At 30.6% G+C, this 23,504-nt stretch overlaps 3 protein-coding genes and 1 non-coding gene across 8 annotated transcripts; 1 reads left to right on the forward strand and 3 right to left on the reverse strand.

Moving 5' to 3' along the window:
* Positions 1-741: 741 nt before the first annotated feature.
* Positions 742-11,233, reverse strand: LOC125068533 (ubiquitin conjugation factor E4 A). Its single transcript, XM_047677729.1, has 16 exons — positions 10,396-11,233; positions 10,186-10,317; positions 9,935-10,098; positions 9,667-9,846; positions 9,297-9,449; positions 8,955-9,123; positions 8,663-8,798; positions 8,319-8,507; positions 7,888-8,058; positions 6,003-6,126; positions 5,634-5,779; positions 5,267-5,416; positions 4,872-5,115; positions 2,758-2,920; positions 2,389-2,593; positions 742-2,211 (listed from the first exon to the last, which is right to left on the reverse strand). The coding sequence occupies exons 1-16, from the start codon at positions 11,018-11,020 to the stop codon at positions 2,061-2,063; spliced, it is 3,102 nt and encodes a 1,033-aa protein (XP_047533685.1). The 5' UTR covers positions 11,021-11,233; the 3' UTR covers positions 742-2,060.
* A 918-nt stretch (positions 11,234-12,151) lies between these two features.
* Positions 12,152-18,814, forward strand: LOC125068531 (protein suppressor of sable). Of its 5 annotated transcripts, XM_047677728.1 has the most exons (3): positions 12,967-13,210; positions 14,610-17,757; positions 17,806-18,814. In XM_047677728.1, the coding sequence occupies exons 1-3, from the start codon at positions 13,185-13,187 to the stop codon at positions 18,145-18,147; spliced, it is 3,516 nt and encodes a 1,171-aa protein (XP_047533684.1). In that variant the 5' UTR covers positions 12,967-13,184; the 3' UTR covers positions 18,148-18,814. The 5 variants fall into 5 exon arrangements, with proteins under 5 accessions (XP_047533682.1, XP_047533683.1, XP_047533684.1 ...); XM_047677726.1 differs by lacking the exon at positions 12,967-13,210 and adding an exon at positions 12,152-12,290 and having other exon boundaries at positions 14,610-18,812; XM_047677727.1 differs by lacking the exon at positions 12,967-13,210 and adding an exon at positions 12,567-12,679 and having other exon boundaries at positions 14,610-18,813.
* Positions 18,815-19,031: 217 nt separating this feature from the next.
* LOC125068439 (intraflagellar transport protein 22 homolog) lies at positions 19,032-20,137 on the reverse strand. The gene is made up of 4 exons (XM_047677555.1): positions 20,078-20,137; positions 19,689-19,864; positions 19,294-19,496; positions 19,032-19,141 (listed from the first exon to the last, which is right to left on the reverse strand). Exons 1-4 carry the CDS (start codon positions 20,120-20,122, stop codon positions 19,032-19,034), a joined length of 534 nt encoding a protein of 177 aa, XP_047533511.1. The 5' UTR covers positions 20,123-20,137.
* Positions 20,138-20,673: 536 nt separating this feature from the next.
* Positions 20,674-20,745, reverse strand: Trnaq-cug. Its single transcript has one exon. It is a non-coding gene; the product is annotated as a tRNA-Gln (tRNA).
* Positions 20,746-23,504: the final 2,759 nt, after the last annotated feature.

Genomic DNA, 23,504 nt, shown 5'->3' on the forward strand with positions numbered 1-23,504 from the left:
ATTACGCTGTGGGGTAACGCAGCCGCTATCCATATTATATTGGTGCAACAAAAGAGGGCTATTCGCGCAATCTATAACTAAGGAGCTAAAGAATCATTGAGGTATAAATTTGAAGAAATCAAGATATGTGGTTCTACAACAGGATCTCAGAAAGCGTACGAAATGCTTCTACTGCCAAAAAAAAAAATGTTAATCAACTCTTGTGTGCGAAAGGTATTATCAATTAGTGAGTTTATGATTGATATTACACTTTGGGAATGAAACGATCGCCTCCTGGCTATTTCTTTTAATATGGAATATATGAAAATAATAAAATTGTTAAAGAAAAGAATAACCAATTGAGTTTCTTACGCCGGTTCTTCTCAGGTCGGGGTATTATCTGTTTCGAACCGGTGGTAGTGTTTAATTTCACAATCAATAAGTAAATGCTAATAAGTAATGCTTCTATAATGAATAAAGGAATTTGAGTTTAAGTTGAGTTAAGAAGGCACGTGCATATTAATATATAAACCAAAAAATAATAATACTTGGTTCCTATGTTTTACATGTGCTTTAAAACTAATTTTATATACAATATAAGGGTTTCAAGATTAGATATAATATAAACATTCAATATCAATAAATCATTTTGTATAGAGCCCTTCGTTTTTCTTTCCAGGAATAAAAGCCATAGAATGTGTACCATATATAATTTAATATGCAGTTATCCACAGATTTTGGTGAAAACCAAAAAAATTGTTCAATTTGCAATAAACTTACAAAACTGGTTTTAAAAATAAGAATAGAGAACGAACCCATTTCACATAAAAGGTACAATTAAGAATATATTATATATTATTATTACATGAACCATAGTTTATTTCTAGCATAAGTCTAAATGAACGCAAACAACATTCTAAGCTTGTTATTTATTTGTATTATACATTTTGTTTATAACAAAATAAAATAAATGTATTATTTACTGACCACATTTTGAATATAGTCCATAAAGTTGGTTTTGCCAAAATATTTATTAAAAAAACTGAGACACTTGTTGTTTTAGTTCATACTTTAATCAGAGTCACAACTGTTTAATTACTGGATGAATTACTTGAAATTATTAGATTTTTCCATATTAAGAATACTTAAAAATTTAACTTAAAAAAACATTCCCAGTATTTTTTTGTAGTCTACTAGATATTGTGAATAATCTTAAAAAATGTTACAATTATTCTGTATTAAGCATCTAAAACAATTTACAAACACCACATAATTCCCTTAGAATAAGTATTTGATTAAATCATATCAATATATATTACCATCATTTCTGATAGAAATACATGGAATGAGAGAAGATGTTTACCTTTTATTGTAATCGTGATATTACTATAGGAGACCTATGCTTTAAAAATAATATATTTCAAGTAAGTCTGTGATGACGTTCTCTCCATAAAGAATAACAGACACGTTGCAGGTTATGATATATATTAAGCAACTGATATTATTGTATTAACTAATACATAAATCTATTTTTTGGTCTGAGTATCATATATGTCTACCCTTGCGGTTGACGCACCCTAGGGTGCTAGAAAGGCGTATCAATCGTAGTTTATCACAAAGATATGGATTAATATTAGTTATGTTGGAAGGTAACCTATAAGAAGTCCCCGACATTAAGTTAGATAATAGTTACAAAAAAGTAAAATAATGTGAACAGAAGATTATTAATAGTCTATTTTTTCCAATAGAACATACTGATTGCTGGACGTTTTATCGTTATATATGTAGTTAAAATAATTAAATTATGTAATTTGATGTTGTAAGACCTGAGCAAATCTGTCAAAATAAAGAAGAATCATCAACTATAAATTAGTGAGCACCCAACCACATACAAAACTGAACTGAACTTCATAGCAAGTAGGGACAAAAATAGTAAGTATAATTTGAATATAAATAAAGAATCTCCTAGTACAGTGGCCATAGTGAGGCTTAGAAAAAATATAAATTATGATAATATTGGCGATAGAAATTCTAACTTCTCTAGTTCAGTTAAAATGTAAACTTTAAAAAAGGCTAGATATTTAGGAAGTACTTGTCCGGTTTTCTGGTATGCTCTGTTTTTGCTTAGTTATCCACGAATGTATTCGCTCCTTTAATTCTGTATTTGATTTAACTTGATCCATAGACAAAGGAGACCGATTGAATGGATCTGACTGGTCACTTAGAAGATGCCTAAAAATACAAAATAAAAATTATAATTGTGATCATAATAAAATAGCTACTTTTGATGCGAAAGATCATATATAAAATTGGAGTAATTAAATGGAATTATTAACAAAAAAAATGTTTTCTTCGTATATGTCGTGATTTCCAAGTAAGAGAACTCATGCATTATTTCAATCAACTTACCGAGCAATGGTGGTACGGTCCACGGTTGTTCTTGAACTAGGCAGAATGACAGGGTCCAACATGAGAGTGCTCATGATGGGATCTAAGAATTCTTCGGGCGCATTTGCAAGTATTTCTTCATCACGCTGCCTTTGTTCTGCAATTGTACTTACGCGAGTTGCAACCTCTTGCAATGAGCTTATTAATCCACCACCTCCGATGCGTACTGAGACAAGAATAAGATAACTTTATAAAATGTAACATAGCTTAAACTGGAAGTCCTATTACCAAGTATTGTATTGATATATGTAATATTCAACCTTAACGAATATCTATAATATTATAATTTATATACATGTTTGATGTAATTAGAATATTAATTATTTATACCTAAGACAGCTTCAGCCAATGTGAATAGCTGTGGAGAGTACGAGCGGCCGTCATCCGAAACTGCAGCACAGAAACGTTCATTGTTTCCAAGTTCAACGTACATGCGGCATATATCCAGCACTGTGTTAGCCGGCTCAAATTCGTATTCTTTCATGTCTTTTACCTGTTTTTTTTTTTAATTATTCGTTAGTAACAATGAAATTCCAAAGAAAAAATGTAGTCTGTAATGGTATTGGGCAATTCTTAAGATTCCATCGATGTATTAAAGCTAGTCATTTACCGATTATAAAAATAACTTATAATTTTTAATTCATCATTCATAATTTCATATACGACAAGATGAATTTCCTCTTTAATAGATACGTTTTTGTTTTTAATTTATTGTTAATAAATTATTTATTTCAATTTTTTAACAATTTTCTTATCCTAGTGTTATTACAATAAATAAGACTAAATAAAAAAAAAACTGTTAATAATCATTGCTGCGCCACATAATATGATTCGTGTCACATAATTGTATAAGTTTCTAAGATAAGATAATCTATATTATATTATTATAAATATAAAAGTAATTCTTTCTGTCTGTTTGTTGCGCTATTACGGCCAAAATACTGAACGGAATTTAATGATATGACGTATGAAGTAACCTTGAGCCCCAAAGGAAGGACATAGGCTACTTTTTTATTAATATATATATTTGAAACACCATCGGCATATTCATAAAATATAGTATTCAAAAATACTGACTGATACAGTGTACTACTATCTACAGTTATTTTTAAATAATAATAAAAAAAGAAGTAATATACTCTTAAATTAAATAATAAAATTTTAAACTAGCATTAACATAGAACAAGATACCTGCTAAATGTTTTTAAAACACAACATTGTAATCTTCTAAAAATAAAAATAATAACAATGCAACACACTTGCAGTGTATAATAATTATTTTTTAAAGCTTAAAAGTTTATTTTTTTAAATTGCGATAATTTCTTTTAATAAAAACAATTAATTGCCATGATATTTTTAATAATCCTGTCTAATGTTTTGTAAGTAGTATTTTTTTTATCGGAATGTAGATTCTACCGAGAAGAACCAACAAGAAACTCAGTAGTTATTCTTATCCAACATTTAAAATACAATTACATTTTTTATCATCTATAATATATAATCTTGTATTGGATAATATACTTTTTTTTATTAATGTATTTTTTAGAATTGATTTGATTTATTGATTGATTGATTTATTGACTTTGCGGAGTCGGAAACTTTGCGTTATAAACTTATCCGTCTCGTGAGCATACAATGATTTTCAGTGATTCTATCAAAGTGATCAATTACTATGAATAATATTGTTGTAAATATATTGTGACGCAACAGTGAGTATTCCTATTTTGTTAAAAACATCCCCAAGGAAGTCTCTAGCTCCAAGATTATAAATAGACCGGACTGCTCTCTTTTGTTAAATAAAAACTGATTCAATATCTGTAGCGTTACCTCCAAAGTAATATGCAATACGACATAATACTATGATAATAACCAAAATATACTAGACAAGCGGTCTCAATATCAGTTAGTTGTCTAACTTTTCATAACCGTATGCTGCGGAGATGAGTCTTCCTGTCAGGGACAATAAATGAGAACTTTACGGGATAAACTTCTGAATATATCCAATGCTATTTGGAAGGGTTAAACTACATATTTTGTTTTTTTGAGCATTCAAAACTAAATTATTGGTTGTGAAACAAATGTGTATCAGTGATAATGTTTCTGTCATGTTGACTTTAAAAATCAGTGAAGTATCGTCATAGCACTATGCGTGTTGTTTGGTAACGATTTTTAACACAAATATCTTTAACATAGAAAGGGAGATCATTTGTATATACTAGAAATAGAAAAGGACCCAAAATTGATCCTTGTGTAACACCAATTTTTAACGTAGATCCAGAAGATTTTATTCCATTAATGAAAATATAAATAATATCGGCCCAAATGTGAACCTTGGGGCACACTAGAACATGCGAAGCCGCGGGCGACAACCAATTAACTATATAAGAATAAGATATAGAAACAAAAATATTTTTATGTAATATGAAAAAAAAATGAAACCTCACCTTAAAATTCTTTTTATTAGGTCCGACAAGATGCAAAAGGAAGTAGTTGAGCATAGACGCAATTCGCTCGACGAGGGTGGGGTGGCAGAAGACGTAGGGCGCGTGCGCCGTGAGCCGCACCAGCGTGCGGATGGTGTCGCGGCCCAGGATGTTGTCGAAGCGCGCCAGCGTGCCCACGTGGGACAGGTTGGCAAAGTTCTGTTCGCGCTCCTGAGCTGGCAGGTTGCTCCAGGCGCCGGATTCTCTGAGATTTAAACATTTTAGACACTTTAATGCAAAATAATGCAATTAATCGCCAGGTTGTGGCGGACAATAACAGTACTTGAAAATGTATCACAGAATGTAGATTTTACTTTTATTTTCTATCCAAACTATTATATATTTGATATACTTACTGTGCAGTCTGCAAGGTACGTATTTGAGCCATATTTCCGAGAGCCTCATCCAGGAGGAAAATAGCATCGTTCATTAATAAATTTACAAAACGTAAAAATAACGGGGGGTGTACTGCTTCCATATTCTCTTCGGCTTCTCGTGCCAACCGCCTGAAATGTCCATTAATTATTTTTAAACATAAATAAAATCAAATAACTAAATTATTTATAAGTAAATGAAACACTATTTGATTTAATTTTATGACCAGCAGTAGGTAGCTTTATGAGTTTAATTTTACTGCATGAAAATGTAGTCAAGATATAATTATTAACTTTATTAAGATTTATTTAAATATTAAATTTTATATATATATTAAAGATATCTTACGTAAATGCTTCTCTGTGTTCTTCATTGTCCCACAAGAAGTCCATGACGAGGTACATGGGACGCCGATAATTGAATTTCTGCTCGAATTGAACGCTTTGACCCGTCATTTCTATACCCACAAATACGTCAAGGAGACATGGAACTAGCTAAAATTAATAAAACAAAATATAAATAATCATAAGCAATTAAAAGAAAATATAACGATTAAAGAATTATTATTAAACATTACATTGTTGCATTATCTATTATCATGTTTTTTATAAAATATTGTCCATTGTGAAATTCATGCTTGGCTACTCATCTCAAATACCAATGACCTACGAAGCTCACTGACAATATCTTGACATAATAATAATATCTATTTCTTACTTGGAGTCTATGTGGATGCTCCTTAAAAAGTTGTTCCCTGTAGAATGACGCGATGTTACTCAAAGGCTGCTGATCGTCGGGATGATTAGGCAACATTGCTTCTAAGCATTCTGCGAGACGAGCTCTGCAAATTGCATAATAAAAACTTTTATTTTACTATCTAAAAATAAAATATTGTTTACTTAAATCAAACATTTACATATTTGGCAAATATAGGTCCGGTCTTAACATAAATAAAACAACGGAAGCCGTATTTTCTATTAAATCAGTAGAGTTAGGTGGTTCGAACCCTCTAAAATCGGTTCTGGGTACATTGGTCGCGCCTAAGAAGTAATTATAACAAAGGCGACACGATACGATTCATGTAAGTTTCTCATCTTAATAGAGTGAGCTAAATGTAAAATGTAAATAGTTTAAGTACTTATTTTACCTAATTTACCCATTTCAAGGCAAAAATTGGGATTTGTAATATTTTTAATGTAATATCTTTTAAATCTTTCAAACATGACCAATAGGCTTGTTTCCACTAATAATAAATCGGATGGCTTTGAGTTTCTAATGATTAACCATGATAATTAGTAAATAAAAAAACAACTTTTCTACAAAAATAATAAAAGATTAATTATATTTTTGGAAAATAAAATCGACAAAATGAGGCATTTAATCACGTGACATTAAACACCAATCAGAGTTGCGTGACGTCACACCTCGCGAAACAAGCGCGGAACGCTACGTTGTTGCCATCAATTATCATTATGGCAGATAAACTGGGGGTACTACTTGGTTCTGGATCTTTCAAACACTCTGCGATTATTGACAAACTTTGTTTTTTCAACATATATCTTCTTGGCATTCGAACTTCGTTGGTATACAACCTGGTTTCATGCGCACTTGTGTCTTTACCCATAATATGATACTCTGTTTAATTAGTCATATCATTTGGCAACTAAAAAAATAAGAAGAGTTTGAATTATTACATTTTATAAAACGAAAATAATGTTTTAACTCAAAAAAAACATAAAATCCTATTCTAGTCCTAACATTTTATAGGTTATGTGTGATATATTATATTTGCTAAATTCATTTCTTTTACTATACATTTATAAATAGATATATCAAGTTGTATTTAATACTTACATCGAAATGATCTTCACAGAAATAAATTGTGGAATTAGTAGTTGACAAAATAAGAGCATCTTGCCTCCATGCCATTTTTAACCACTTAATTCGTATTTATTTATTGTTTGGTACGTATATGAATAATTTGTCTGGCGTTTTTATCGTTGTACTTTCACATTGGGGCACCATACAGTATTTATAATACGACGAATTCATTATTTATTTAAAAAACACAATTGACTGTCATACACAAACACGGCTGTTTCGCGAGGTGTGACGTCATTCAAGACGCCATGACAGTCTTGGCCTTTTTCGCGGTCAATTTCAAGTTCATTTCTAAAAACTCAAAATACTAACATAAAAAACCTATTTTTCTTAAAATAGTATATTTTTGGGGTGAAATAGATGCTAAGCTATAGTTTTAAACTAATTTCCAAATTTTGTCAACTAGCCTATTATAAATGTTAAATTTTTCAAATGTATCTCTGACTTCAATATGTAATGATATAATCATGTTCATTACAGTTATCAAAGAAATGTGATGATTAATTTGCATTGGCTGAATCGCAATAATAATTAAATGAAAAGTAAATTAAATGTAAACAAATTGTTTACAAAATGAAAGAAGTCATTGTTGAATATAAGTGAATTATAGAGCTTATATAAGAGAAGTGTAAAATTTGTAGGTGTTTTATTGGAAGATAAGTTCATATAATTGTACGATTAAAATGTTCCTATCCGTTACATAAATTTGAATAGATCGTACCTTAAATGCGGATTGTAAGTTCTAGTCGAATCACCCATGAAGGTCAGAACTAGTGTAAGTGCTGGCTGCAGTAGGCCTGATATGTCTGCTTCATCTGGTAAGGCGCTGATTGTCCTTCGCGCCATCGTTATAAGCACCACTGTGTTTTCTAGGACGAACTCTGGAATACATCTGAAATATAATAATAATTAAAAATAATTTAGGGATGAAAAACTAAATTTTCGTTACTTGTTACTTCAAAGGGATATCAAAAAATAATTTAAGCTTTCTCTTACATTTATTTTTCTTAGTCAATGGGAAGAATGTGGTTTAGGAAAGTTCTAGAAACAGAGACAATAAAGGATAGCTAATAACTACATTCTTTTATGATAAGATATATAAGAATGTAGATATTAGCCATCCTTCAAGTACAATAAATATATATTGCTGACCGCAACGTGTCCGGTGGTGGGGTGGTGATGGGTAGTCGTATAGTCTGCAGCGAGCACGGAGCGTACGAGCCAGCTTGGGCCTCCGTACGCGCCGACACTTGCACCAGCCACGTACATGTCATCGCTTGCAATCGGTGTAAGTTGTTCAGCATGTTTGGCTCCAGTAGCGCGCAACGGATGCTCACGAATCTATTCGCACGAAAGTATGCAATGAATTATGCAAACATTAAAAACATGAATCGATTACTTATTTTGTAACTATTAGAAAAGATTGGACATCAATAATGTGCTGAATGTGTTTCGTGCATATGGTTGAGCCGAAGCTAGCGGGCGAGCGGGTTTACTTGGTCATGAGGAAGAGAGCGCGCCGTCGCATGGGCTCGACGGCGCGGTGCGAGCCGGACACGTCGCTCAGCGTGCGCTGCGCGCGGCCCAGCTCCTGGCCGCAGCGATACAGCTTCTCAGCGCACACGCGCACGCCTGTAACAAAACCGAATCGATGCGATAACACATTTATATTGATACATGAAATTCAGAAAATATTTTTCTCTTTAAAATGATAACAGTGCATGATTTAAAAAAAAAAATTTTTGCAAAAATAACTAAAATTAAATACTAATGTTATTGTATACTTACCTAAATCGATACATTTCTGTGTCATAAAGAAGCATTCGGTTACGAAATTGTATGATTCTGAAGTTGGACGCTTAACAGGTTGTCCATCTTCAGATTCCCGAGCAGGGAGCAAACATGTTTCACTATGTAGGCAGTCCAGATGTACAGATTTAGCAGCACATTCTTCTGGCTGTTAAATGAAATCATAAAATATTAAATCCATTTAAAATATCTGAATCAATTACAAAAGAGATCAAATACTAGACATGTTTTAATTTTAATATAGATTTAATACATGAAGTTCTTAAACATAATATTTTCTAATGTATAATAAATTGCATATAGTTTTATTTAGACACATACAGGTACTGCACCATAAGTAGGATCTATTTTTAGTGACTTTGGATCATCCGCTTTTGTACAGAATGGTTGACACAGCTGCAATAGTACTGCACCAAGATTTATCATAAATCCATCACATACACAAGTCATTGTAGCTGCACTCATTTCTCCAGCCTAAAATATATTTTTTCATCAACATTAGGAACTAAATTGAATTAGAGAAGAAATATTTTAATTTAATATAAGGAAACTATAATTGTTTGTGTTTTTTTATTATAATATAATGATTAGGGAATATTTTTTATTTCCAAATTAAAACTTTTATTAAATTAATATATTTGTATAGAAAAGTCAGTTTTTGTTAATTTACTTCTTAATTATTAAGACTTACCTGAATATTCCAAAGTTTTCCTCTGGCAACATTTGTTTTGAGACATTTCCCAATCCAAGTTAATAATCTATTTTTAATTTGTGGTCCACCTTTTAGAAGACTCAAGAATATTTTGTGCAAGTTATTTGTTAAGTGTGATGATGCATTCCAAATCGAAGTCTCAGTCACTGATGTAGCTGACTGAATAGAAATTATTTTAGAGTAATACAGCAGGCAATAATTAAACATGTGTTCTTTAAAAGAATAGTATTTTAATTCTCTTTCTTACCTGATCCATGGGATTATCAAAAAAGTCATACACCCCTGTTGTTGTTCGAGGAAGCACAGAGAGATTTAACAAGGCACCTATAACTGAATCTTGGTATAATCGTCCATTTGTTTCAATCTTTGGTTCACAGGCTTCAATCAATATTTGTGCCAAATTTGAATTACCTGAATAAGTAAAGTTTGACAACTAAGTTTTAACCATTCTATTGTTGGAGAAATGAGTAAGAAGATTTTTTAAATGTTTTTACTCACTTGCAAATAATTGTATAGATGGCAAAATGTAAATTGGTAGATTGATTATATTTGATTTATGGATATCTGTATGAATTTTCTGTAACACTGGTATCATTGTTTCTTTTAATTGCAATTGACAGTCTTTATCACCTGTAAAAAAAAAGTTATCTTTGATTCTTTTTCATTACATTCTTTTTTGAAATTGTATAAAAAATAATAGTCAATTACCATCTTCTACAAAAGCATTAACCAAATCATTAAAGAATGTGTGACTTTGAGGACCAACATGTTGTAGTATTTCTACTAATTGTGAAGCAAAATCTTGTCCTTCAAATAATGCAGGCTGTTTTAATGCAGTTACTGCATTGCGAAATATGAGTTCCTTCATTTTTTCTAAAGCACTTCTTATGTATGATTTATCATACTGATTGAAACTTAAAACATTTTCCATAGAACTGAACAAGTATGGAAACACTTGATTCTGTATAACATGTTCCTTTAAAACGGTGCTTGTTTTAGGAATCACACACTGTTGAATATCATGTAATAGAAGTCTTTCAAACAAAGCTTGTTCTAAAGCTTCTAAGTCGATGTAAAATCTAGGGTTCATAGCTCGTGCAAGCTCTTCCAGATACACTAATTGAGTATCTGACTGTCCTTCAATCGCATTAGCATTAATCGTAAAATGAAAAACATTCTGAACAATATTATTTATTGTTTTTATTTTTTCTTCAGCTTGGGATTGATCTACATCCATATCTATTTTTTCATGGTTAGAGCTACCATTTTCATTAGCAGATTTTCCATCTGATGCTCCTAATAAGCCCGCAAAAGGATTGTTAGGATTAGACATCTTTATTTAAGTTTATCAATTAAAAATAAAACAATAACAATATTTCCGAAGGCAAAATTAAAAGCTTCACATTGTTAATAAATCACTTTCTTTGAAAACTTTATTATAGTGGTTCGTTTGAATAGGAATTCATTTAAAAATTATAAACGTAATCCATCACAAAACGCTGACTGTAATTTTTAATTTCCTTATCACTCACTTGATAAAATTTGACAATTTATAGTGTCACAACTGTCACAAACTTATATTGATGTTGCTAAATTATGAAATATATTCAATTCCCTTAATCAAGAATTCATTTGACACTATTGACAAAATATCCTGTTAAGTTCTGTCTTTATTCTTAAAAGATGGAAACTTCCAACAAATTTATTGAATACTTCTCAAAAAAATTGCATTATTTACCAAAACAATAAAAATCAAAGTGTATTATGGAATATTCTTCGAATCAATATTTATTATTTGGTAACCCTGGTGAATAGTGACGATGAACTTTTGACGGTGACAGTTTTTTGGAAGAAATATACCTAATTAAACCTGAAACCATAAATTTTTTTTTCTATTAACTAGTACAATAATAATAATTTAGCCAACCTTTCTTTACTTTTTATGTGATCAAACAAAATTACATCGATATTATCATTATTTTCCAGTAGCAAAGAATTTATCATAAAACAAAAGAATTAAAATATTTTTACTAAATCTAACGTAAAAAATATTATATTAAATGTGCAATAGCCTATGTAATTCTTAAGCAATATGTGATTATTGTCTATTTCTTATCTTTTTTTTTTATTCTTTTCCCATATTTACTTTTCTGTTTGTTGCCTTCTTGGAGTAAAAAGGAAATAATATAAGAAAAACAATAATTATCTTACTTTTATTGACTTGAAAATATGTATTTTTAAAATATGTTTTCACATTTAATTGTGTTATAAATAAGATTAATAAAAACAGTGGTACAATTCTTGGTATTTTATATTATCTGTTCATAATAGTTTATTTTAAGAAATATTGTTGACTATAACTAGCATTATTGTACTTTTAGGTGTGGCAGCATTGATTCTATATTGGCGCCTCTAATTGTCGTGTTAAAAACTGGAACTAAATTATCACAAATCTTGGCTTTGTTTCGCTGCAGTCGTCGTCCGAATTCGATATCAATATTATTGCGTATTCGATTTGTTACGTCGTCTTTATGCAGCAATGCTATGAAAGAATTCTTTTACATGGCGTATAGTAGTCGCACATAGTGAATTGTTCATTTAATGTAAGATTGGTAACAATATTATGTATTTACTTGTTAGGCCATTTTTATCAAATGCGTGTCCCCAATAATTTATCGCATAAAGTGCTTGGTCTGCTCAAATTGTCACACATGTGCAAATGTACTGCTACACATATTTTTCAACAAAGTTTGATTTCTATTAACAATAGTCCTAATTTTAATTTATATTCATGTTGACTTTATTTCTCAAAATGGCGGCTGCTATTTAGTAGTATGAACGCCATTTTTAAAGTTTAGTCAAATTTATAATTAATTTTTTATAATCTTTTGTTTGAAAAATTTGTATAGATTTTGCATGATTTATTATTCCTTTTATTAGGGATCACACCCATATATTATTGATAAGGACTATTAATATAAAAGAAATTAAGGTAATATACATTAACTTTTGTTATAGGATTTCATGGTGATGGTTAAATGCTTTATAAAGTTATAACTTAGTTTTACAATAGTATTAAAAGAGCATAACTAAATATTTTGAAGTAAATTTTTAAGGAAAATCGTAAATTGTTATACTGTCTATTTAAGATGGTATGTTAAAGTCGCGAGTCACTATACGCCAACATTAGTAAGATTGTGTTAATGTGTGTGTGAGCGTTGTACGCGTGACCTCGAAAAAGGAAGGACAAAATAATATCTTGCCGTTCTAGAAGGCTGACGTCATTCATATCGTGGCGAGCGAGAGCGCACAAACAACTTGCAAGACATTGTGAAATGTGAACGGCCACCCACTGCTTGCATATCTCCTTGTACTACTACTAATTTACTTGAAAGTTGTGGCTACGAAACAGTTAGTCTATTGACTCCTGCCATACATGTTGAATCCATTACTGCGCTATTAATAATTTTAATTAGTGATACTGGACATTCATTCCAATGACAATTGTTTCGACGAATATTAGGTACAGTATAGAGAATATCGAAAATTACTCTTGCTTGAACATGGTACTGATGTTAAAATAAATATTCCTGCATAATTTTAGTACCAGTTAACTTGCCAAACTTTATCTAAATACACATGATAATACATATGAAATAGGGCGTCAGCCTTCTAAATAGCATATATGTATGCGTGAGTATAAATAGCAATAGTGTGCATTCGTACTAGTTGATTAAATTTCACTTTCGATTTTAGGTGGATGTTTAAAGTAAATAATACTTGTTAAAATCGTACGCGTATTTAATTTATTTGTGAAAAATATTATTAGGTCTCGCACCTGATGGCAAAAGAATATTTTGGCCTTCAATGTATGTAACCTACCTTTTTCAAATGGTTGGATTATACTAAAATGGCGGCGGCCATATCGCGTTGTAATTTTAGAAGTAATTATGATTTATGATCTCTTTTATGAAAATAATTCAGAAAATCAGTATTTTTTATTCAAATAATTATATATGTTAATTTAATTTGGAAGTAATTGAAATTCCTGTCTGAAATCTTTAATCAGAAAGATAAATAGATTTATTATACATTTTCATTAATCATTATACTACATAATCCACTAAAAAGAAGTATTTTCACCGCATGAAACCAATAAATTATGAACCTTACATTTTAAATATAAATCGAAATAGAATTTATGCTAATATAAAATTTCATTAATCCTCATCAACTTAGTTTTTAATTCTTTATTTTTACCAAATTATTTAGGTCATGGTTAGTTTAAGGTAGTATTTTTCTTGATATCTTGTTTTGATGCGATTTAGATTTTTCACGTAGGTCACATAATTATGTTTGATAATATATTTCAACTAATATCAAGATTATCATTTTATGAGGCTAAAGATAGTTTTATCTAGTGATAAATAATGGAGTTATTCCTATGTATGTTTTATTATGCGTATGTCTCGTAGGGACTCGTTAAAAGTAAATATGAATCTATCACTAAAATATTTTTGATCTTCTATGAATAAATATACATTATATGCTTATGGTATACATACATTTTTCGTCATTATTTAGCTCGCATTTGGGATGGTAAATAATAATTGTTTATATATTTTACTTTATTGCAAAAGTTTCTGTCTCAATATTTTAAATAGATTTGATTTTATATAAATTTTAATTAATATATGTTAAATTATAAATGTTTTATTCGTTGAAACATACTATTTTTACACTTCATTTATTTGAATGAGATTATATTATATTAGTAATAATGTTAATTAAATGAAATAGCGGCCGTTGTTTAAAATTTCACAATGAGTTATTAATAATTTTACATGAAGTATAATTCCGTGACTGTATTCATTAAAACAAAATAATACTTTTTATTAATTTTGTCCTTATCTCATTTTCAGTGAAAACATCATAATGGCGGATCCAGTAGCAACAAATACAGACGACTTGGAAGATGGAGAAATCGAAAGTGACGGTGAAGAAACAAATGAAGTTACCACAGAAGTCAAGAAAGAAGAATCAGTACCAGATGTTGAAGGCACTAGAGATCAAGATAAAACTGACAATCAAAATTTTTACCACTCTAAATCAGGTAAGAAAAAAAAATCAAAATCAAGTAAAAGCGAAAAGTCAAAAGATAAAAGTAAAAAGAGTCGAAAGTACACGGATTCCGTTGAAGATGATTTTGCTGGTAATATTGAGAAAGCTATTAGAAAAGCTATGAATAAAGCTGAGGGAGGTGAAAATCAAGCTGAAGAGGATGTTGAGGAACGACGAAAACATAAAAAACGAAAGAAATATGATGGAAAGGAAGGGCCTAGTAAGAAACGCAAAAAGCAAGAATATTCTGACGAAATGGACGAAAGCGAAATGATGTGTGTGAGGGGTGCTTCGCCTGTACAGAAAAAATCACCAGATGAAATGTATCAAGATGACGACAGAGAATCATATGATTCTGATAGCAGTCAAGACTCTCGCGGTCATCATGCTCATCGTCAAAGACATAGGCCGCCTCAGCGGGTGAGAAATAAAAACAAAAATGACAGAAGAAGAGAAACACATCCAATGCAAGATCCTGATGGTGTTTGCTTATATTATATGCAAGGAAAATGTCATAAAGGTGATGATTGCATTTACTCTCACGATGCTCAACCTCCGAGAAAAATGGAATTATGTAAATTTTATTTGATGGACTGCTGTGCAAAAAGAGATAAATGTTTATATATGCATGCAGATTTTCCATGTAAATATTATCATACTGGGCTTCCTTGTATATACAAAGACGAATGTAAATTCGCACATGGTAAACCACTTAATGATAGTCTAAAAAATATATTATTAAAACACATTGAGTCAGCGCCTAAAGAAATTTTAGGTGATTTTCCGAGATTAAATAGAGAAGGTGCATTAAAAATGATACAAACCACGCAATTAAAGTTAATGCAACAGTTTTCAGAAAATAATGATAATCAAGTAAGAAACATACCATCGCTTTTTGATTTAAATATACCAAATCCGCAAAGTAATCCCGACCTACAAATGCATCAATATAATAACGAAAGACAGAATAAAATATCACCCAAAGTTCGTCAATCAAGATGGCAAAATGATCATTTAAGTCCAAATGCAAATTCGTCTCCTAATAGCAGTAATGTAGGAAATACGAATGTTTTAAGTATTAAAAATTTAACTGGTGTATTAACACCTCGACAAATATCTGATCTGACAAAAATGGGTATTGAAAATCTAGATCAATTAGGTCAGCTAACAGTATTACAGTTGAATAGTATTGGAATATCTCTGAAACAAATAACCGAAATTCAACTGAACACGATGAGTATTCAAAAGTTAGGTCTAATCAACAATATTGAACAACAGTCTCAATTTGGAGGGCCTAATACTGTTGCGAAAGATTTAGATTTACGTGTGCCACCTGCAGCCCCTTCTTCGAACAGTTTATCGATGCCACCAGAATTACCTGGACAAGACGTTGATATGCGCTTTCAACCCAATGTTACGCTTGGTGTTAATGAAGATTCATCAAATAATAAAATATTTAAAAAAGATGCAAATAGTAAAGATATGATCGATATTGATCAATATACGAAGGACGCATTAAAGTTTGCAACAAAAGATAAAGAAAACATTGATATATCAAATGAGTCTTTAGAAAATGAAAAACTTCATCAAATTAATGAAGTAAAAGATGTTGATCATAGGGTACTTCCTTTTACAGAAGGCGATACTAGCATTCGACGGCCTAATATTGAAGAAAGCTTAATGCATACTGAAGGTGATACAGACATACGTTTCTTGCAACCAGAACCAATATTTAAAAATCCTGAAAAAAGCACGATAAGTAATCGTCGATCTACAACTGATGACGATGAAGATAATAATTTATTAATTGATGAAAAATGGTATTCTAGTGATGAAGAGAAGGGTAGTAAAAAAAAGTCTCCTCATGCGTCGCCTCATAATGTTTTGATGTCACCACCAACTCCAGCGCCCTCTGTTATAGAACCTTCAGCCGTTTTAAGTAAACTTGGAGATCTTTCTAAAATTGACATTAGCGAAGAAGTTACAAAGCTATTAAATACAATGAAAAATAATTTACAAGACAATAAAACAAGTACTAGTGAAATTCAAGAGCAAATCATTTCAAGAGATCCGCGATCAAGACGCTCCCCAGTTAAAACAAATGAAATGAGTAAACCTGCTAGCAAAAAATCATCACGAGTTTCTATTTATGAATGTATAGACGGTGAACCGACAGATGGACGTAGGAGAACCGACGTTGATCTCAGACAAACAAATAAACCTTCAGGATTTGGAGACACAGATTTAAGACAAGGCACAAGTGGTGATATTGATTTACGTTTAGGTTTACCCTTTAAACCACTTCCAAATTATACACCAGCTTCCGAAATTAATGGTTCTATTAACAGTCATCCACCTATTCAATATAAAATGATTTTAATTCATATACCCCGGCCTGATTACACCGATATTAAAAACAGTATCGCAAAATCACAAGCTTTAACTGATCCTAGGCTAAGGAAAGTATTTAGATTGTCAGTTGAGGAATCAAATAGCGATAGTGAAAAGTCATCTAAAGTTGTGAATACAGCTCCTAGAGTAGATCCTCGTAGAAAACCGAAAGATTCAATAGAAAACATTACTGAACAGAAATCTAATTCTTTAGAATTACAAACTATTTTACAAAATTCAAACTGGTATAAAGAATTAAGTTCCACCCAAAAAATATTTGTTAATCAACATTTAGCACCTGTAACCCAAATGATTAAACAATTTCAACAAGAAAAATTACCAGGTAAAAAGTTTGATTTAACTTCTATACAAAGCAATACTGTCCTTTGTAATGTTTTCACGAATTTAGGTATATCATTAGGAGAAAATGGTGAGTTCGCGTATCTGCCTAAGCCGAAAGAAGCTCTATTAAAAACACCTATTAATTTTAATCAAAATTCAAACCCATTTTCAATGAATAATAACATGCCAGGAGGCCCTGGTGCTATGGAAGGTAATATGAATATGATGAACATTCCACCAATGGGAATGGGAGGAATTGGTGGAATGAATAATATGAATCACATGCATGGTTTTAATCAGTCTTTACCGGATCCAAGAGGCGGTCCAGCTCCTGGACTTTTAGGTATTGCTCCAAATATACCTCATAATTTTAATAACAACAAATTTGGAGGGCCGCATAACTTTGGAAATATGGGTTACAACGGTCCATCGGGAAATGATTTTAACTATATGGAAGGCGATCAAAACTTTCAACGGTTCCCTAACAGAGGAGGAGGTCATCGAGGACGAGGCAACGATCGGTGGAATCGGGGCGGATCCGGGAGAGGTCATAGAGATCGAAAAAATTTCAATGAAAGAGGAAATTGGAAAAATGACAGACATTAATTGTCGTAAACCTATGCAAAATTATGCAAGTATCATGTACCCTTCCACATACTACAGAATGTGATCAAGGTGATAATTATTAGTAACGTTAGACTTGTTAAGGTAGTTCATTTTTATAATTTATTATATTGTAATAGCGTAAGATTTCTGTACAAGGTCTTTAATAGTGTAAATATATATTCTACGAAGTAAATCGATTCACTATAAGTTTCGCGTTATAAGATTAATCATATATAGCTAATTATCTTTATTGAAAATAATAATGAATTTAAGTTCATTAAAAGTACTCATTATACGAGCCAAATGTTTAAAGACTGAGTGCAGGTTTATAATTGAGTTTTTATGTTTTCTATATTAATAATATGAAGGTCAACTCATAGTAACATAGAAAGTGATTTCACAAACATAAAGCTCTTTTTGAGATATTAATTATTATTGTTATCTCAACAGAAGAATTAGCAATATTATATATTAATTAAAGTAAGGATACCCTGATATGTCCAGTAATTTTAACTAACAAAAGCAATATGATACATTACAACTACGAATGTTGAACAATTTTTGTAAAATATACTAAATAAGGAGACTTCCGACTTGTTTGTAAGTGATAGAGATTTGTATTAATAAAAATTCTACTGGACTTAATAAATTTATGTTTAATATTTGTGTAATGTCTTAATTCGATACCTTAATACGTATTTGATATTTGACCGTTAACTGTATTGAATTTTAATTATCTTTTTTACAGACAAAAATGTAATAAAACTACGAGAAAAGTAAATGGATGTTTTTCAGTTATAAGGAATGTTAATGTATGAGGTAAGTATGCCAGAAAAGCTGGTATCTGAAATAAAACTGGACATATAGATTGTTATTAACTTTATTTATAATGTCTGTAAAATTGAGGTGACGTAATTAGAAAAATCTATTTTTAACCTGTTTCCTCCCGATTTCAAATTAACAGCAACTTGAGATACTTTCGAAAAAGTAGAAGCTGTAAGAGACAATAAATAATTATTTATTTCCTCCTTAAACTTTTAAAAAAATATATATTTAATTCTTTCCTAATAATTATATGAACGGAAAGTTGTTACATACACAATACGATTAGAACATGATGAGTAATAATATAATTATAAAACCTACATAGATTCAACGAGTCCGTGTCCTCTTGATCATCGGGACAGTTGTAGAATACCACACATTGCTTTGCTGACAATTTGGCTTGGCTTACAAAGTAGTTGTACAGAAGTTCCAATTCCCTCGCTGCTACATTTACGGTGTTGGATGAGCAAACTAGTATAACTCCTTGGACACGCAGACGAAGTGCAGGCCAGCAGGATTCGAACCTAAACAATAATATTAAGTAATTAGTAAATTACTCAATTATGCAGGCTGATCAGGTGATTTAAAGCTTGTATTAAGGGATACAAACATATATAAATTAATTAACAAGACTGTATGTCGAGGTTATCCAATGAATATATAAGCAGGATTAAAAATTAAATTAATGTATTTTTGAATTTGTATTTTAAACGTACTTATGGTCACCACTGCAGTCCCACATTTCAATATCAACTTTATGTTGCTTTTCGTTTACATTTAGATGTGAAAGTACGAATTCAACAATACGGACACCTTGGGTTGGTCTAGGATTGTTAGCTTCTTCGACATTAATTGATTCTGATAAAAAATTAGCTATAGATGTTTTTCCACTCTGAAATTACACATTTTGAAACATAATAGATAGTAAGTAGTTATCTTTAAATTTATTTGACATATCTGATTTTACTAAGAATACTTTTTTATACAATAGATCACTAAATAGTTGTGCCGTTGATATATTAGAATATAATAATTGTCACGCATATATTTTTATTTATAATCACATTGGTTTGATTCTAAAATAGGAGCTTTTGATTATACATACGTCTGAGGGCCCGATTACTAAAATTTTCAGCTTATCAAGTTGCATGTCGATGTAAAATTTACAAGAATACCTTAAGGAATCAGTAGAAGTATTTATTTTAAATACTTTAACGAATTTAAACTTTATTCTACGATGTTTACTCCTTATATTTCTGACACTGGTTTGTATATGTTTTCATCACCGTAGCAACGGCATTATCGATTAAAGATATATGATCGAACTTTTTTTAATAAAGATATGATAAGGACGTCTACGACATGATTATTTAACGGGCACTTAAATTTAATATACTTAATACACCAATTACATTGGTGTAGAACCTACACTATAGGTACATATTATATAATAATATGTTATGTATAATATAATATAATTTATTACATTTTTTGATAAAATATGCTATTTATTGTTATTTATTATATATAAATGTACTGGCTTAAGTCAAAATCGACATTTGTCTTTTTTAGTAATATTTTCGTTATCTAAAATATAAAGTTGTTTTCGACGACTTAAAATTAAACTAAACCTAATAACAAAAAAAAAATCGTCTTGCAAGTTAATCTTAAAGAAGAAGATAGTCATTGTGCAGTAAAAACAGGTCCCACCGAGATTTGAACTCGGATCGCTGGATTCAGAGTCCAGAGTGCTAACCGTTACACCATGGGACCACGTATAGTTTTTTTTAATTTTTATGCCATTTTCTTTCTGGTACTTTCGAAAAACAAAATTGTGCATAATTATATTTATGTGTTTGTTTTACAATGTACTTGAATTGATTTGTTTTTACACAAAATGTCCATAAATAGATAATACCTTCAATGCAGTTGTAAAGATTCCCTTAGCCAAAGTTAGTAAGCAAAATATGTTTGTTTGTTTTAACCATTCCGATTCGAATATTATCAATAAATGGTCAACCGTGAGCCTTAAGTTTTAATGTCCTTTGTAAGTTTATACCTACTTGTCATAACAAGAAGATATTATTATTAATATTGACGCTATCGTTCAAAAAAATAAATAAATCATTTACACGTTTGTTTTGATTTTGAGAATTATGATATGAAATAATTTACGAAAAAAAGGAATCTTAGGCAAAGACAACAACTACGTATATCATCTAAGTACTAGTTGCTTACTGAAGAAAATGACACCGAATAGATTATGATGAATTTTAGACATAGATGAGACGCTGGAGACGGTTATAGGCTACTTTTTCTCGCGTAAACTTATAGAACTTATGTATGACATTTGTTTGAGCCGTCTGGTTAGCATGAAACTTTGCAGAATTTTTCACACTTTCATAGTCGTAAAATGTGTGTGTCCCCCTGTAACTTCTAAAATAAGAGAATGATAAAACTAAAGAAAATATATGATGTACATTACCATGTAAACTTCCATCCAAAATTGCTCTGAATGAGATCTAGTAAGTAGTTTTGACATTAGCCGTACCAATTATGCTTATGCAAATAATAGATGCACTCCGGTTATGTAATCTGACGAGGCTTTGGATTACACAATTAGGGCAAAATATAATCGGTACCACGATTTTAACAGGTATGGGAATCTGTAATCATACCTCAAATCCCAATTCCTACAGACCCAACATTTTAAATCAAAATTCGATTACTATTAACAGCATAGCACGTGGAGAAACATTATAGTTTGCACGAGAATATGCATAGCATTTGGAAAAGCCATGCATTTCTTATTTTTAGCCAGAATTTGTAAGTGCCTATTAGGGCCAAGTGGAAGAACATACAACTTAGTACACAGCAACATCCTGAGTATTAATAATAACTGCCAAGGTTAAGCAGAGTTAATTAACTGAAGATAAAATATACAATGGAGTAGGATTTCAGTTCGTGTCATAATACCCTTTAAACGAGTACGGTTTATCCATTCTATACAAAATTTTTTTTAATAATGATATATATAAAACTATTAGGATTGTCAATTTTCTAAAAAAGCTATAATTAAATAGTTTCTACATTCATTTAATGCATCTCTTACGGTTCAGTCAGCTATAATAGTGCTAAATCATGCTTAGATTAGATTAAAAAAATCATTATTTAAATTGTCAATTTATTTACTTTAAATGAATTTAATATTGATAAAGAAGTATATGAGAATAAATACAGTAAAAGCTTGAATATAAAATTCTCTGAATGGAGTTCAAATTTTGTTAAGTTTTTACGTTTAAGGATTCTTATTATATCGTTTATATTTCAATTTTACATTTGTGTAAAAATAGATAAGATAAAGATAAATAGGTTCCTAAGGTGACCAAATAGAAAGTTGATATTATGGCCAGACTAAATCGCATCCATATTATTTTTTAAAAAAACGACCTCTAATGTATAATGTAATATATCTAGTGTAGTCGAAATGGCAAGAAACATAAATATTTATTACAATATGGAGCCTTAGGAGCATGTTACATGCTTATGACAAGTCCACATTATGTGCATAGAATACAACCAGTTTCATATTGCAATCTCTGCATCACTGATGTCATCGACCCAGCAATATAACTCTGAGAAACATATAAATAAAAAAGGCACCCATAAACAGCCCATTTATATTCACTAAACTTATTCATCCGTCATCATCACAACTTGACATGCAACTTGCAACTCATTATATCATTTTTACCTTCGACGTTATGTTGCTGTTTACTTTACATCCAGTTTATTTTTTATTATTTATGGAAGCAATATTTTATGAACCGACTTCAAAAACCATGTTTAACCGCGTGTTTTATTTTGCTATAACTGTATATTGATAATATACACACATTAATTTCTTGAATACAAATGCTTCCAAAGATTTTCTTTTTCTTTGTTATCATAACATAATAATTTACAAATCTTAAATTAATTTGTACATTACTGTTACCATCAAAATAAGTCGTATATAATTTAATTAGCGCTAATGATGCCTTAGGTTATGATGGCGCGTCTACGGAGCGGTATTTGCGTAGTGAGCTTTTTGCAATGACATAATGTAGTTCCTTATATTGTCTTTTGATGGAGTGATTTGTAATTATGTTATTATTTGAATACTTAGATACAAAGATGGATTGGCAATTATGAAAAATAGAATGCCAATTATGGTAAGTTGAAATAGGACCGTGATGGGCGTTCTGACCAACATTTTACCAATTGCGTGAGTAATTCTCGACTGAAAAATACATTTTGTTCTACTTGTATTGCAGAGCCATCTAGTGGTGAAATTACAAAAAAGGAAATAGTATAAAAAGGTTCTACATTATAAGATACATAATATATATGCCAGCTTTGATGGTATTCAGTCAAGCGGTGTCGAAGACTATCAATCTCAAAGATACTATAGGTACCAACATTCATATAACATAGAATTACGATTCATTTTATTCTTTTAATAAATGTAGAAAGCTTTTTTGAAAGATATT

Source organism: Vanessa atalanta, chromosome 13 (assembly GCF_905147765.1).
Source record: "Vanessa atalanta chromosome 13, ilVanAtal1.2, whole genome shotgun sequence".
Classification (NCBI taxonomy): domain Eukaryota; kingdom Metazoa; phylum Arthropoda; class Insecta; order Lepidoptera; family Nymphalidae; genus Vanessa; species Vanessa atalanta.